The sequence below is a fragment of the Monopterus albus genome, unplaced genomic scaffold, assembly GCF_001952655.1.
Source record: "Monopterus albus unplaced genomic scaffold, M_albus_1.0 scaffold319.1, whole genome shotgun sequence".
Taxonomy (NCBI): Eukaryota; Metazoa; Chordata; class Actinopteri; order Synbranchiformes; family Synbranchidae; genus Monopterus; species Monopterus albus.
The window spans coordinates 626,276-640,578 of record NW_018128199.1 but is presented as its reverse complement, the minus strand read 5'-3'; the positions used below and the strand labels follow the sequence as shown (position 1 = coordinate 640,578).

At 40.5% G+C, this 14,303-nt stretch overlaps 1 protein-coding gene across 2 annotated transcripts in view; it reads left to right on the top strand.

The window, feature by feature from the left end:
* tmtopsa (teleost multiple tissue opsin a) overlaps nt 1-13,956 on the top strand; it is a 42,627-nt gene extending 28,671 nt beyond the window's left edge. Inside the window, exons 4-5 of one of the 2 annotated variants that reach the window (XM_020624105.1) lie at nt 2,357-2,590; nt 11,749-13,956. In XM_020624105.1, coding sequence (XP_020479761.1) covers nt 2,357-2,590; nt 11,749-12,033 — 519 coding nt within the window. In that variant the 3' untranslated portion in view covers nt 12,034-13,956. The remainder of the gene's footprint in view (nt 1-2,356; nt 2,591-11,748) is intronic. The other variant, XM_020624106.1, reaches the window with a different exon arrangement.
* Nucleotides 13,957-14,303: the final 347 nt, after the last annotated feature.

Genomic DNA, 14,303 nt, shown 5'->3' with positions numbered 1-14,303 from the left:
TAGCACAGAACTCTCTTTGTTCTGATGTATCACATTTTTTTACATTCATTCTGCTTAAGGCACTCGCTGTGTCCAAATGTTGACATGGTAGGGAAAACCTTGGTAATGATGGTAACAAATAAAACAGAATTCACAAGCACTTTCCCCACAGTTGTGGTCTTGACTGGTCTCAAAATAAAATCCTGAGTCCACTCTGTCCAAACCAGAGAGAAGTCCAAGTAAAAATGTGGTCTCATCTCATAGACCAAGACTGATCTTGAGTACAAGTTGATCTGGATTTTGCTCTGAGTGTAATGTTTGTGTGCAACTATGAGCACTATACAGTACCGTCACCTTACTCCCCTTTAGCAAAAAACAGAAGAAAAAAAGAACAAGAAAGCCTGCTGCTGCTGGAGCTCTTTTTAAGCAAGGTCCCTGTGAGTTTTCATGGTGATGAAAACAGAATGACAGCAACTGACATGCGGCCATCAGGCAGAGAAAGAAGTGGAGAAAGCCCAAGTTGGTGGAGAGCCGGTCTGTCAGTGTACAAGACTGTCTAGCCTTTTGCTGTGCATATTCACGTGTGTAATTGTCAGAGCATAATCAGATTTAAGAGTAATTACATTCATGTATCTTTCAATGACTTTTTTATGATTTAGTTATTGAAAACTTCCAATGTATTACAACTTGAGTCGAATTGTTACGTTGTCCATCACCTCTGTCGGTTATACTAACATTTTATTCAGTTTGCTGAAATCTAAGAACACTGAACCAATGCTACACAACGATGAGGGCATGAAACACTAGTGGTCAAACAATCACACCGTTTGTACACAAGCTGATAATTTAGCCATAAAATGCTGATATCAACACAGACATAAACTCTGACACAAAAGTAGTACAGCAGGTTAAAGTTGAACCTGAAGTCTGTCTGTAAACTGTGATTGTTATGGTTCAGCTTTGTTTCCTGTTCTGAGAGCTTTTATTTTGGTTACTTCCTGCCCTGCGTCACCTCACCTGGCCCAGCTCTACCCCAGTACAAAATCACTGTTCATTGATTTTACCTGCTGCCCATTATCTCCTGCCCATATTTACCTCCTCCTTTCCCTCAGTCTCTTGCCAGTCCATTAATGTTACTCTGCCTATGTTTTTGCTCCTGTCGATGCCAGTACACTGTTTGAGTCTCCCTGAGCTCTGTATCTGCCACTCACCTGTGTTCCTCGTTCCTGCCTGCCGTGTTCCTGATGACGCCCATGTGCTGTCGACTCTCCTGACTCTGTCCCCTTACCTGTGAGTTCCTGACTGCCCAGTGACGCTGTCACTACTCCTGTCAAGCTCAACTTACCTGTTTGTTCTTGAAGGTCCAGCCATACTGACCATTTTCCGGCCTGCTCGATTCCCCTGTTGACCCTGGTGCTACAGCCACACTGACCAACACCAGCCATTTCTCTGCCTGGCACAACCTACCTGTATGCTCCTGGCTCCTAACTACCCTGGTGCCACTCCTGCCTGCCTGAGTACCCCCGGCACTACAGCTCCACCTTAGTTTTTTGGTATCCTTATTATTTCATAATAAACACTCTCTAAGCTTCCTCCTAGTCCTGGTCTGCATTCTGGGTTCATCCTGAGCCTGATTCATAAGAGTGATGGATGTTGACAGCAGTTTGGGTAATAAACTTACTGTCCACACCATAAGAAGTCACAGCTACTGACCAAGAAATAGTGCAAAACATAAACCCCCGTTAAAGAAATTACCTTTACATTTACCTTTAACTTTCAACCATACAGCCGTGGCCCCCAGCTACTTGTATTTAAGGTTAAGGTTAAATAGAATTAACCTTATCTTATTCTCCACACTGATGCAAATTAGTGTATGTTGTCAACCTATTGCTGTAACTTTAGCATTATCTTGTCCAAAACTACATAAATAAGTTCCAAGTTGTAATTAACCAGAATTGTCCTTCAATGTTTGACAAGCTTGTGTTTATGTCTGAAAACAACTGTAGGTTTGCAACACTTAATATTTGTTTGACAGCAAGGCTTCCAGGAAATCCACTGATAAATGATACCAAAGCCCACTCTGGCGTTTTGTTCTTGTTACCTCTGTCTAATCAAATTGGACTTCTGTTGCAGCTGAGTCAAGTTTCCCTGCTGCCACTTTTGTTCTCCACCTCTCTGAACCTGACCTGCACTTTACTCTGTCACATTTGCACTTTATTTCCTCTCCTCACCTAACAGCTTGCTCTCATAGGAGAAAATTAAGATACAAGCAAGATACAAGCCAGTATATCTCAACAGATTGTCTCATCACAGGAGACGGCTAGCTCATTAAGGTCTTATTTCTTTTCTTCCTTTTTGTTTCTCTTGCTATCTCCAGATGAGCGGGATCAGTGCTTCGAAGAGCAGGAAATGTGAACAGCGCGTGTTATTCATGGTGGTAATTATGGTGATCTGCTACCTCTTGTGCTGGCTGCCATACGGGATCATGGCCCTGCTGGCCACCTTTGGGCCGCCAGGCCTAGTTACACCTGAGGCGAGCATCATCCCCTCAGTCTTGGCCAAGACGAGCACAGTTATCAACCCAGTGATTTATGTCTTCATGAATAAGCAGGTGAGGGAGGAAGGAAAGGAGAGTGGGCTATAGCTCAGGTCAGTGCCTTTTATCTTTCACTGTCACGAAACAGCAGGCAGAGGTCATCTCGCCTACTGAGCCCAGTCATCTTGATTGTTTTTAGGATGCTCTAAAGGTAATGAGTCTTTGTTTTATATTCCTATCAGATAGTATTTCAGTGCCTTGTTGACAGTTAATAATCTAGGTTTTAGCGTGTGACTGGTGGTTTTTCACATTTGAATGTTCCTACAGTATTTGTTACATCCTTGAGGTAAAGCACTCAAGCTACATAATGTAGTTTCACACTGAAAAGCTCATAGACGTGTATGATGGGATTTCTGCCTTCATAACATTTCTAAGTGTCCAATAATCAGCCAGCTAATGCCAACCATTCACTAAGTCACTGCCTTGGTCTTCATCTACTCTACCTGGTCCAAGTTTGCATTTTGGTATATCTCAGGTCATGCTGAACAAATCCAATAAATATTTTTTAATTGATTAACCCAAGACTTTTATGAGATTCTAACCAATTTCTGCTGGACTGTTTGTCAAGCAAGAAGGAGTATTTTTCAAGTCATGAAGTGACTGAAGTGTTGATAAGTACACTAACAGTAGGTCACTTAACAATGGCCCGTGCCCATTTTTAGACAGTGTGATGAGCACATTTTGGGAGTGGTTATCTTTCATTGAGAGCTCCTATCTTTGAGCTGTTATTAGTGGCCTGGAACTAATGATTTGTTTTGTTTTTGAAAATGAATTATAACTGGATCAATGATAAGTTTCTTATTGATAAAGTACTACTATTGACAGTGTGGCTGGTGAACTTCAAACAGAACAATCTATTCTGCTTGGTTAACATTCACTCAAATCAAGTATTTATGGTATTAAAAGAACAGTTTGACATTTAGGAAAATGTGCTTATCTACCATCTAACAGTTCAATGAGAAGATCAATATCTGCTAAATATACAGTGAGACTACAGTCAGCAGCTGGTTAGCATAGCATCCAATGGAGATTCCAGGAAGTTACTGCTCCCAAAACAAACAGTCTGGTTCATAACCCCTTGTAAAACAGACAATTGGCATGTTACTCCCGGCAGTGTTTCTCTGGCTGAATGGCCAGAGAGACAAGACAATCCCAGCTGACATTGGATGAGAGGCGGGGTGCACCTCTGACAGGTCGCCAGTCTGTCACAGGGCTGACATGTAACAACCACTAACACTCACACCTACGGGCAATTTAAAGTCACCAATCAACCTAAGCTGCATGTCTTTGGACTGTGGGAGGAAACCGGAGCACCCAGAGAGAACCCATGCAGGCACAGGGAGAACATGCAACCTCCACACAGAAAGGCACTGGGTCAGCCCGGGCTAGAATCTGGAATCTTGCTGTGAGGCAACAGCGCCACTGTGCCGCCAGAACCTGAGATTTATTCTAAAATGATTAATAACATAAATCCAAAGCAAAGTACTGCAGCTAACCCTGGTTAACAGATATTACTTCCAGAGACTGCCTGCCTTATCTTTAAGACATTAACGCCAGTTACTTAGATTCAGGGTTTATATATTGGATGTGTAATGGTCCAAAAGTTAACTCTTCAAAATTATACTTAACTTTGTTTCTTACACTTACTCTTTATTAGGTTCTCCTCCTAAGTAAGAGGACAAAACAATACATTTACACTTTAAAGTTCTGTTCCTTTCTGAATCACAGTTCATCATGGTGAGAAAAAAAATAAGATTACCAAGATTATTCTCCAGTTCCACTGGGGCAGACTAATGAACCTCAATGTAATCCTTATCGTTTTATTCTGGTGTGAAGTGAAAATAGAAAATTCCATGTAAGGTTTTAGAAAACATTCCCTTTAGTCTCAGGCAGAAGGATTTCCTGTACTCTACAGATAATTTTATACAGTAGTGTACACTGGAGAGGAAATGTTATCATGGTTTCTAAAGCCATTCAGGTGTGATACTATGCTTTGAAGTTCAAACTTTGCTGATGCTGTTACTGTACTGTCAGGTTATTGTAAAGCTGGATATCAACACAAAACAACATCCTGCTTCAGATGTACCCATGTCATCTGGAGGTACCAGAGCCTCCATTCCCCTCCTGTCCATTCCACTTCCCATTGCCTTCTTACTCAAGCCACCAGCGCATCTATAGGTAACTGACCTTACAGGGATACAGGGATGTTTTAGCCCACACATCAACGACCCCATGACAGCGTGAGACAGAACGAAAGCGGGAGAGAGGGGGACACCAAATGTCCTGTATGTCATTTTCAGTCTTCAATTCCTCCCAGCCCGTTACTAAGGAAACTGTGAGTTGAGGCGAGTTGAAGACTAAAAATGCTGTACAGATACAAGTAGCAGCTGGAGTGTGTTTGTCCCATCAACGATCAGCAGAGAGGCCTGGGGTGGGTGTCATGAATCTGAATCGAAAAGCCCAGGAATTATGGGTAAGTCTGCATTGTGCTTTCTTCTTTTTCTCACATATCAGTGCATGGTGTTTAGTATTACTGTAAAGTATATGTCTGCTGAGAATACACGAGGTTTACCATGAAAGCTGTTGCAAAAGTGGAAACTTAAGGGACAGACACAGGACAGAGAAGACACTGCTTCAAACTTTGTGTTCATTTGCAACTTCTCCAATGCTTACAGCTACAGCTCATGGTTCTTAGTTCCACACAAACCTTAGTGTGCTACAAAGTGAATGCAAAGCTGCATGACAACACGAGTGAACCAGCAGTGCTTCAAAAGACCAAATTATATTAACATACTGAAGACGCATCATTCCAAAAGACTCCTTAATTACTCACTGTCAAGAGGAACAGACTCAAAATACATGTCAATCAAACTCTTAGGTGGCACCATTTCAGCATCTTCCCATTGTACTGCTGTGAACTGATTTGTCAAGACTGACAAGGCTTGTAATTTTGAGTGATCTATTCCACCACCAGTTAAATAATTGGTTTGAAAAAATCTTATGTGCATTCTTGCTTCTTTCTGACATATGCACTTCACTCAGGTTCATTCTGCTATTTGGTAACTAGAGTTTCTTGTTCAAGGCTGAAAAGCGGCCTCTTTACAGTAGCAAGCTCTCTCTCTCTACAGAGTTCAAGGGTTGTTGTGTAGGAGCCAGTTTTTCCCCTTTTAATTCTTCAGTAATTTCCTGTGCTCAAATAAATAAATAAATTGCAGTCAGTGACCTTGACCCTGCTAAAATAATTAAGAGAAATTTGAGCAAACCGGTGGGACTCTCGGCTCATCAACAAGACAGCACGGGATGCTCATCTACTGCAGCCCCAGTCTGTGCTGCTGTGATGGCTGTAAAATAGCAAGCTTTAAACCATTTGTATTGGCAGGCAGAGTATATTGCTATCCTACAGTTAATGATGCAGGTATTGTCAGTTAGAGGGAGGTCAGATCTATTTCACTAGTGAACACTGAACACTTTTAATGGGTGATCAACTATTTTTTCCACTTTATGTTAATTATAATTGATTGTTTTCAAGCTAAACACATGACAGCTGAAATGCGTTTCACTGCAATTTATAAACTAGTTTTCAGAACTTCAATTCCAGTTTGACCTAAATGGGAAATGCATTTGTGACATGATTTTAGGAGCCTTTAGGCTGACTTACCTCATAGTTGTAGTGCTTTATGTTATCTTTATATGATCATCTTTTTAATTGGAAATTTTAAAATAGCATCACACTTTAATTTACCCCTTTGGCATTACACATAATAATGTATTAAAAGAAATGTCTTGAATGAGTGAACAACTGAACCGGTGATTGTAAGAGCACAACCTTTTGTTTGAGCAATTCCAGTATCATTTGGCCAAAATGTTATTGTCTTATTGCTTCATATCTATCTTGACAAGCACCAAGCAGCACTGTTTGTTGCTCCTTTTAAACTGTTATACCCTTGAAGCAGAACAACATTTAAACCACAAACTGCTTTGCATCAGGTACAGAGGTATTAAAACTAAAAGTCAGGTTTGGCTTGTGGTATTACATTTTTTATGTAATAAAATGAACTGTGAAAAAGAGAAGCCAACAGTGCTGTAAGCCTTTGACATGCAAAAATGACAATCATTTTTGGACACCTTGACAATGAAAACTGCTTAGCTGCATGTAAGCATGGTGTATCTGAAAAAGATCAAAAGATAGGAAATCATAACCATCAACACTATAGTGAATTGTCAAGAACCAAAGTTTTGCTTATAGTTTGGGTTCCAGGGATTTACTAATCTAATAATATCAGATTAGCCAGTTTAAATAGCGTTTTGGATAAACGATCTTTAAGGCAAATAAGTGATCAGTTAGTAAGCATCATGTAAATGGCTGGCTCCATCACGGGAATGAGACGCTGCAGGAAATGCAAAACATTCCAGCGACCGATTGATTGATTGATACACACAACAAACATTGTGCAGCCCTCTGCTGAATTGAGAATGTGCCAGGAAATCCTGAGAGGAAACTAGATGATTGTCATTCTATTCACACACTCATTTTTCTGGTTAGGGCTCTCAGGTGTATTTTGTAATACATTATATGGTCTGCAGGAAACTTTACAACTCTGGGGAGTTTATTAGATCATCTTAAGTCATGTAATTGGCAAATGAAATAGTGGGTTATCTGCTGGTGCCAAGAAAAGAAGCTTATGCTTCTGTCATTGCCTCACTTCATTTAGATCCCTTAAACTGCATTAAGTATAATGTACTGAAGTGATTGACTGTCGGCAACTGAACACTTCTCAGGCTGTGGTGTGAACACAAAGAATTCGATTAAAGGAGTAGGATCTTGTCACTTTTTGCATCCGGCACTCTGGATTTTTGGATTACACTGGACTTCTGTACAACAAACGAAACTGATGCAAAATTAGGGTCAACTGCTAATGAAAGTCTCTTTGTGTGCAGTCACGTACAAACAGAAAAGCCCTGGATCTCAGTACACACCCCCTACCTTAAACAATAGGTGAAGGCCTTATCTGTGATGATACTTGACATTTGACCCTGTTGTAGTCCTCCCCAACCTGTACATCAGCTCAGATCACAGAGGGCGTCACCCAAACCTGATTTGACCAGTATGAGATGACCCTTTCTGAGTAACCGTCAACCCTTTTTCTAAAACACTGTCAGTGCAACCTACTCCGTCCATCTCCCTGTTGCCTGCATCTTAACTAACTTCAGCATTTGCCTGCTGTCTCCATCTCCCATTATTTCATCTTTCCGATGGTCTTCAGTGTGTTGTTTGGGCAGGTGAGGGCAGCAGAAAGCGTGCACCAAAACCACAGAGATATGTTGATCACGTTGCTTCTTTACATCTCCATGCTAGCCTTCACTCCTAGATGACCTGTAGGTTACAGAGGCTGGAAAAAAAGGGCAAGTGAATTGCTCATAGACCTTGAGCAGAATTTTTGATTATGTCTTGAGGTATTTCTTTCTCCCTGCATCTCTTCATACCCTGCAATCATTTGACAGACAACAACATGAAGGAGAAGTTCACTGTTGAGCCAAATAACTATGAAATTCTCCTATTACTCAAACAGAGAAAACAGTGCATTTCTTGGCGGCTATTTTCAGCTGTGGGTTTGGTGCACTAGTGACTATTGACAGGAGCAGGAAGGTATGTGTGGAATCAACTCAAAATAAACTCCAGTGCCCATGACCACTGGTGCTTTATGCCCCTTACCTGCCACCTGAAGTCTATTTTTAGCTTCATGGCAATTTTTTTGGAGCTATGCATGTAAAGCACTCCTCAGAATCCACCAAAACAATGAAAGCTCATTAGCTACAAAAAGAACAAAAACTATGAAAGTCATTAAGCAAAAACTGCTAAAACATTTATTTATCGGCTGTTAAATAAATCCTACTGAACATCGCAGTTCAAGTGCATGTACAGGTGTTATTTGCTGTGCATGGGCTGATATACTGTACATACTGTATACTCTATGCAAGTGTAGCCAGTAAAATTGGACTTGAGCAACTTTTTAGAACTGCCACAAACCCGTAACAACATAACATAGTTTTTTATTGTCAAAATATTTGCTGACCATCTTCATCTTAGGCCTCTTCATCAAATCTATATATGAATCTAACATGTATTGTTTTTTTCTCTCTTTCTCAGTTGCAATGAAAATATATTGTTGATAAATGCCCTCGCTGTGTGTGTTTGACTTTGGTGAGGCCTCCACTTAAGCCACATGTTGTGTTCTGTGCAGAATCATATTTTGCACCTCATGAGAAAATGTAGTAGACTATAAGTATACATAAAACTCAGAAAGTATACTAAGTATACTACGTTTACTCAAGAGAGGCATCTTCAGAGTTCCCATTAGAGACTTTATTGTCATTGTACAATGAAATTTGTTTGGCAGCTCTCAGTGACCAGCAGTGATAGAAGAATGAAAATAAAACAAGATAGTTACAATATAAATATAAGCAACAACAATAAACCCAACAACAAATATATACAATGGCATATGTGTACAGTGATGCGAAATGGTGCAGTACAGTGCAAATGCAAAGTACTTGTTAATGTCAGTAGGATGTAAGGTGCTAAGTGCATTAGCAGCAACTTGGGGGGAAATGGGGTGGTGGTGGGGTGGGAAACAGGTTGGTTATTACAGTTTTCAGTCTTTTGCAGCTGTGGGTGTGTGGAATTGAGTATGTAAGGGCATGAGGGAGGGGTGTAACACAGACTACAGCTCTGGGGAAGAAGCTGTTCCTTACCCTGTTAGTGTGTGTGTCTTCACTGTCTTGTATCTTTTGCCCAAGGGCAGCGGGACAAACAGTCTGTAACCTGGATGGGTTGAGTCCTTAATCATGCTGCTAGCCATCTTGTGTAAGCAGTTAGCATAAACTGTATCCAAATTGGGGAGCTGGGCCCCTACAATTCTCTGTGCAGCCTTGGCTATCTGGGCCAGGTCTCTCCGGTTCTCTGTAGTGCAGCTGGTGTACCAGACTGTAACACAGTGACAGAGAATGCTCTCTATTGTGCTTCTGTAGAAGTTCACTAGCAGCTGAGAGGGGGCTTTTTTAAGCTTCAAGAAGAAGAGCCTCTGCTGAGCTTTCTTCACCAAGTAGGAGGTGCTAACAGTACACGTCAGATCTTTTGTGATCTGCAGACCCTAGAATTTTGTGTCGTTGACCCTTTCAACTTTCTCACCATTAATGTAAAGGGGGAAGGTGATATCTTCCTGGTCCTATAGTCCACAACAATCTCCTTTGTTTTTGTGGTGTTCAGGACCAAGTCACTGTGTGAGCACCACTCAACGAGGTGTTGGACCTCCTTTCTGTATTGTGTCTCATCATTCCCTGATATCAGTACAACTATAGTGGTGTCATCAGCAAACTTCATTATAGCGTTGAAGGAACGGGTGGGGGTGCAGTCATGGGTGAACAGGGTGAAGAGGGCTGGGCTGAGGATGCAGCCCTGTGGTGCTCCTGTATTCAGGATGCGAGTGGATGATGTGCAGTTGCCCAGAACTACAGGATCAAGGAGCTACAACAATGGCCACAAGTTAGTAGACAAACTGACCAATTTTTCTGTGCTAGCATGTTGACTCCTAACAAGAAAGCAGTATCTCAGGGGACACTGTTTTGAGCTTGGATACAGTGGATGTTTGCCTAGGCCTAAAATCCCTGCTTTTCTGCAGCTTTAGACAATGGTAGATTACCTCTGCCTTTATCTGCAGTGCAGTTCTCAGCCCATCTTGTCTCACCAGAAACTTAAATGCAGTAGCCGACTAGTAGGCCATTTTGATTGGCTGATGAACTACAGCAAATATCTCTATCTATACTTCCTATTTCATAAGGCTGTTACAGTGCAACTCCAGAGCATCAGACTGGGCCTCTTCTTCTCTACATTTTGAGCCTCTCGAGTAATACAGTCAAGGAGGGACAATTAACAGAGTCTTATTGTCTCATCTCCAAAGGCTTGTTATGTGTAGCCATGCATAGCTGCTTCATAACACTGTGAAGAGCCATAGAGACACTGTTGGCTATTGGCTGCTGTTACTGTCATCTCCCCATTAAAGGATAGGAAATTATTGTGAAAAGAAGGCATAAGAGCTCCTGTTTCACTGGTGGAGAGCATCTCACTGTCAATATCCAGCCTGTCATTTTAAGACTACCCTGGGGTTTATCATGTAGACAACAGCACAGGAAGGAGGGAGGCAACAGGCATCTCTGTCTGCATATAGCCCTTCTCTTCACCCACCAGCTGATAGTGGTGGGTGTTGTTTTGTGTGGACAGAGCAAAGTAGTTTATGAGACCTGTAGTTAAAGTTGTATTTGTATGGTTGAAACAAAGTGGGTAAATAAAGCCTCTCGGCAAAGAGGGTGTAAGGTTTAGTTTTGATGGCTTAGCTGACAAACACATTGCATGTCATCCTGCTTGAACATTGCCAATATGTAAATTCGAGTGCAGTCTTCAGCACAGTTGAGTTAGATGGCAAAATCTTACAGTACTGAGGGAAGCCCAGTACGGGGGCAGCTCAGGGCCAGCAGATTGCACAGGGGAAGCAAGACTTCCCTGGTTAAATCAAGGTTAAAAACACACAGAGAAAAGGCAGCTAACAAGGAATTTCTAAGATTTTATTTTCCAACATTTTTGAAAGTTTTCTTTGTCCTCGTTGTTCACCAGCCTATTTACATTAAACTAGACTTACAAAAAACCCTGTTGACATAAAACTGCACTATGAAAACTTTTTAAAATCTCATTTCTTTTGATTCATTCATATTTTGAAAAAAATCTTACAAATGCAGGTGCAGAAGTGAGAAAAACAAACATAAAAAACACAATAAACGGTCACAATTAAGATTATTGAGCACAATGAAAATGTCTGGGTGATTAGATGACCATGGCCAGTCACTTTGTCTCACACATAAGCATACATTAGCAAAAAATCACACATCCAATTGAAATTTTAGTAACGGTTTGCACTTATGATTGGAAATTATTAGTTGAATATTTTATATAACTTAGAAACTTTACAAATAATTTGACTCAGTGTATTGAATTAAAGTCATGTTTAGGCAAAAGATGGTTAGTTATGGGTGTTTTCAGCCATTAAACTTTCATCCTCTGTTCTCTCTAATTTTGCAGTACAGTACATTTCTGATCACATTTGTTTTGTATGCTTGCCCAGTTTTACAGATGTTTCCATACCCTGCTGCATTGTGAGGCTCCTCGACAAGGCTCCACTTTAAAGAGCTCCTCCAAGGTACCCACCAAAGCACTGAGAGGTGTAGCAGTCACTGCTCCCCGCTGTTCCAAGGACTTCCTATTTATGGTAGCCTCTCTTGGACGACCAGATGCCGCACTGCCCCAACTGGGCCCCTCTGTTGAACCCACCATTAATATCACCAAAGCCCCTTCTTCAGACATCAACAAGCCAGTCGTAGTATCACTAGTGGCCCACTTTAATGGCTGACAAATGGCTACAATCATGAAATTCCCAGCTTAAAAAAACCCCATTAATAATAAAAAGACGTGGTTTACTTGGGCTTGGAGACCAAGTGAATTTACTGTAACATGACTGTTGCATCAGCTCTGCCCTGGATAGTAGAGTGGATGGACCAATTACAAATAGAAATCATGAATAGCCTCGGGACAATATGAGCAGAAATCAGAGGCAGTAAACTTGCAGAAGATGGGAGTCTGTTTTTCTGCAGAGAAAACGTATACACCTGTCCTGCTAAGAATGAGCATTTGAAGAATGTCACACTTTTTGGAGAAAGCACTGTCATACTGTGATAATAAAAGAGAAACTGTAAGCAACATTTATTTTGTGCAGCATCTAGTGTTTGGAAAGGTGCTTGGTGTGCAAGAAGAGGGATAAGATATATTTTTGTATGTATAGTTTACTGACGGTGCTTACTGTGGGGCTGAAGAACAAGCTATTACAACAGGAATTTTAGTCTTTTCTAGAGTACCGAAAGTTGAAAAAAGACAAGAGCATAGGCAGAATAATGACAGTGTACCGGTATTTTTTATTCTGGGCCAATAATCTAATATCATTCATCACTCGTCTTTGAAATGTAGTTGTTGTTTAATTAACTGCCTTGATAAGTTTGTTGTACATGCCAGGGGTATTTAAGTGTTTTATTTATTTTAGGGTTGTTGTTTTTTTTTGCTGTTAGTTTTTTCCCTAAGAAAGGGGGTGCATTAAATAAGAATTTACACACTGTCTGATAAAGGGGATTGGTCATGATGTCTCTCTGCTATACCGACCCCCTGCATGACAGTCTGCTACCTACGGTGCCTCTGTTGTTATTTCAGCTTCTCTGCAACATGTTGTCAAAATATGGTCTGTATGGTCTGTTTTTCAAACTGCAAGCAGTCATTTCAAAAAGCCAGCAATGGAGGACCTCTCAGCAGCTAAAAGTAAAAAACAGGGTTTGGTTTTTAAGATGGAGAAGGTTAAGAAGGGTTCAAATTTGATACAGATGTAGTGTTCTTCCTTCTGGGTGCATTACCATCTAAAGCTATTGTGTTTGGTCATGATTTTACCTTTGTATTGCACTGTTACGGTGTAACATGCAAATTAACATGCAAATCAGATTTAAATTTCAGTGAATACCATTGATAAGGTATAGGGAAAAACTCCTAAAAATCAATACCTCTGTTAACCAAGTTTGCAAGAAATGTACATATAGCTGTGTCACTGAACTCCTCAGCTGTACTGGATGTAGTCTAACCCAAAGTAGAGGTGGTAACAGTATTTAAAATGGACGGAGGTCTTAGGCTAGGCACAGGTGATCTGTGAACATCCTTGAAACTAGCAGCACATTTCAGCACCTTGTCCAAGGCCACACAGTCAGTAAGATGTGGAAAGGTAACCTCAACTCATAATTTACACACTACTCAAACTATTTGGTAGCACAAAATTCACTGTTTAAACGTCTTGGAGTAAGTCGCATCATCTCGAAAAGTGTAGCTTATTAACAACCAAAGTCAAATTCTTTTACAAAGTTTAAGGGCAACAAAATCTGTAAGACGGGCAAGTTTGTTCTGTATATATCGTTTGCCATGCGCTTGTTGGCATCTTGTTAAGTTTTTTATAACCAATTTGTCACTTTTTCCTTCTTGCAACACAAAAATAACTGAAGTTTCTGAAAGCAGTGCTTCAGTGCTCTATTGTCAATGAAACTAAGCTATGAGTGGTGTGGTGCTTTTGGCTACTACATACAATCACAGTGTGTGCAATTTTTTTTTTTTGTAATTCACTTTTAACACACAAACTGTTTTCTATGTGCTGTCAAGCTCTTGTGTAAGTTAATGTACATGAGCTGATAGCAAAGATTAAGAAATGTTCATATTTTTTGATGGGTGCTGCTCAATAAAGAGTGATAAAATCTAAATTTGTGTGCAATGTTTTTCTTTGATAAAGACGTGAAAATGGGGGTGGTCAAAACTGAGGAGGTGGAAAGTGTGATGTGCAGTATGAAGAGATATTTAATATATTACAGTAAGTATCAGAATAGTGATATGTAGTTGACCCCTAAGCTATGATTGCTCAATCACTGCTTGGGGAGAGGGTTTAGCAATAAAAACCATTTTTTGCAACACTTGCAAACCTAAAAATATTTAAAAAACAGTTGATGGATATGTTTGTTTGCAAACATTAGCATGGCTAACTATTGCTTCTTACCTAGAGTTTTACACAGTGTCTAAGGCCAAGGAGCATTTTAAGCAACATTA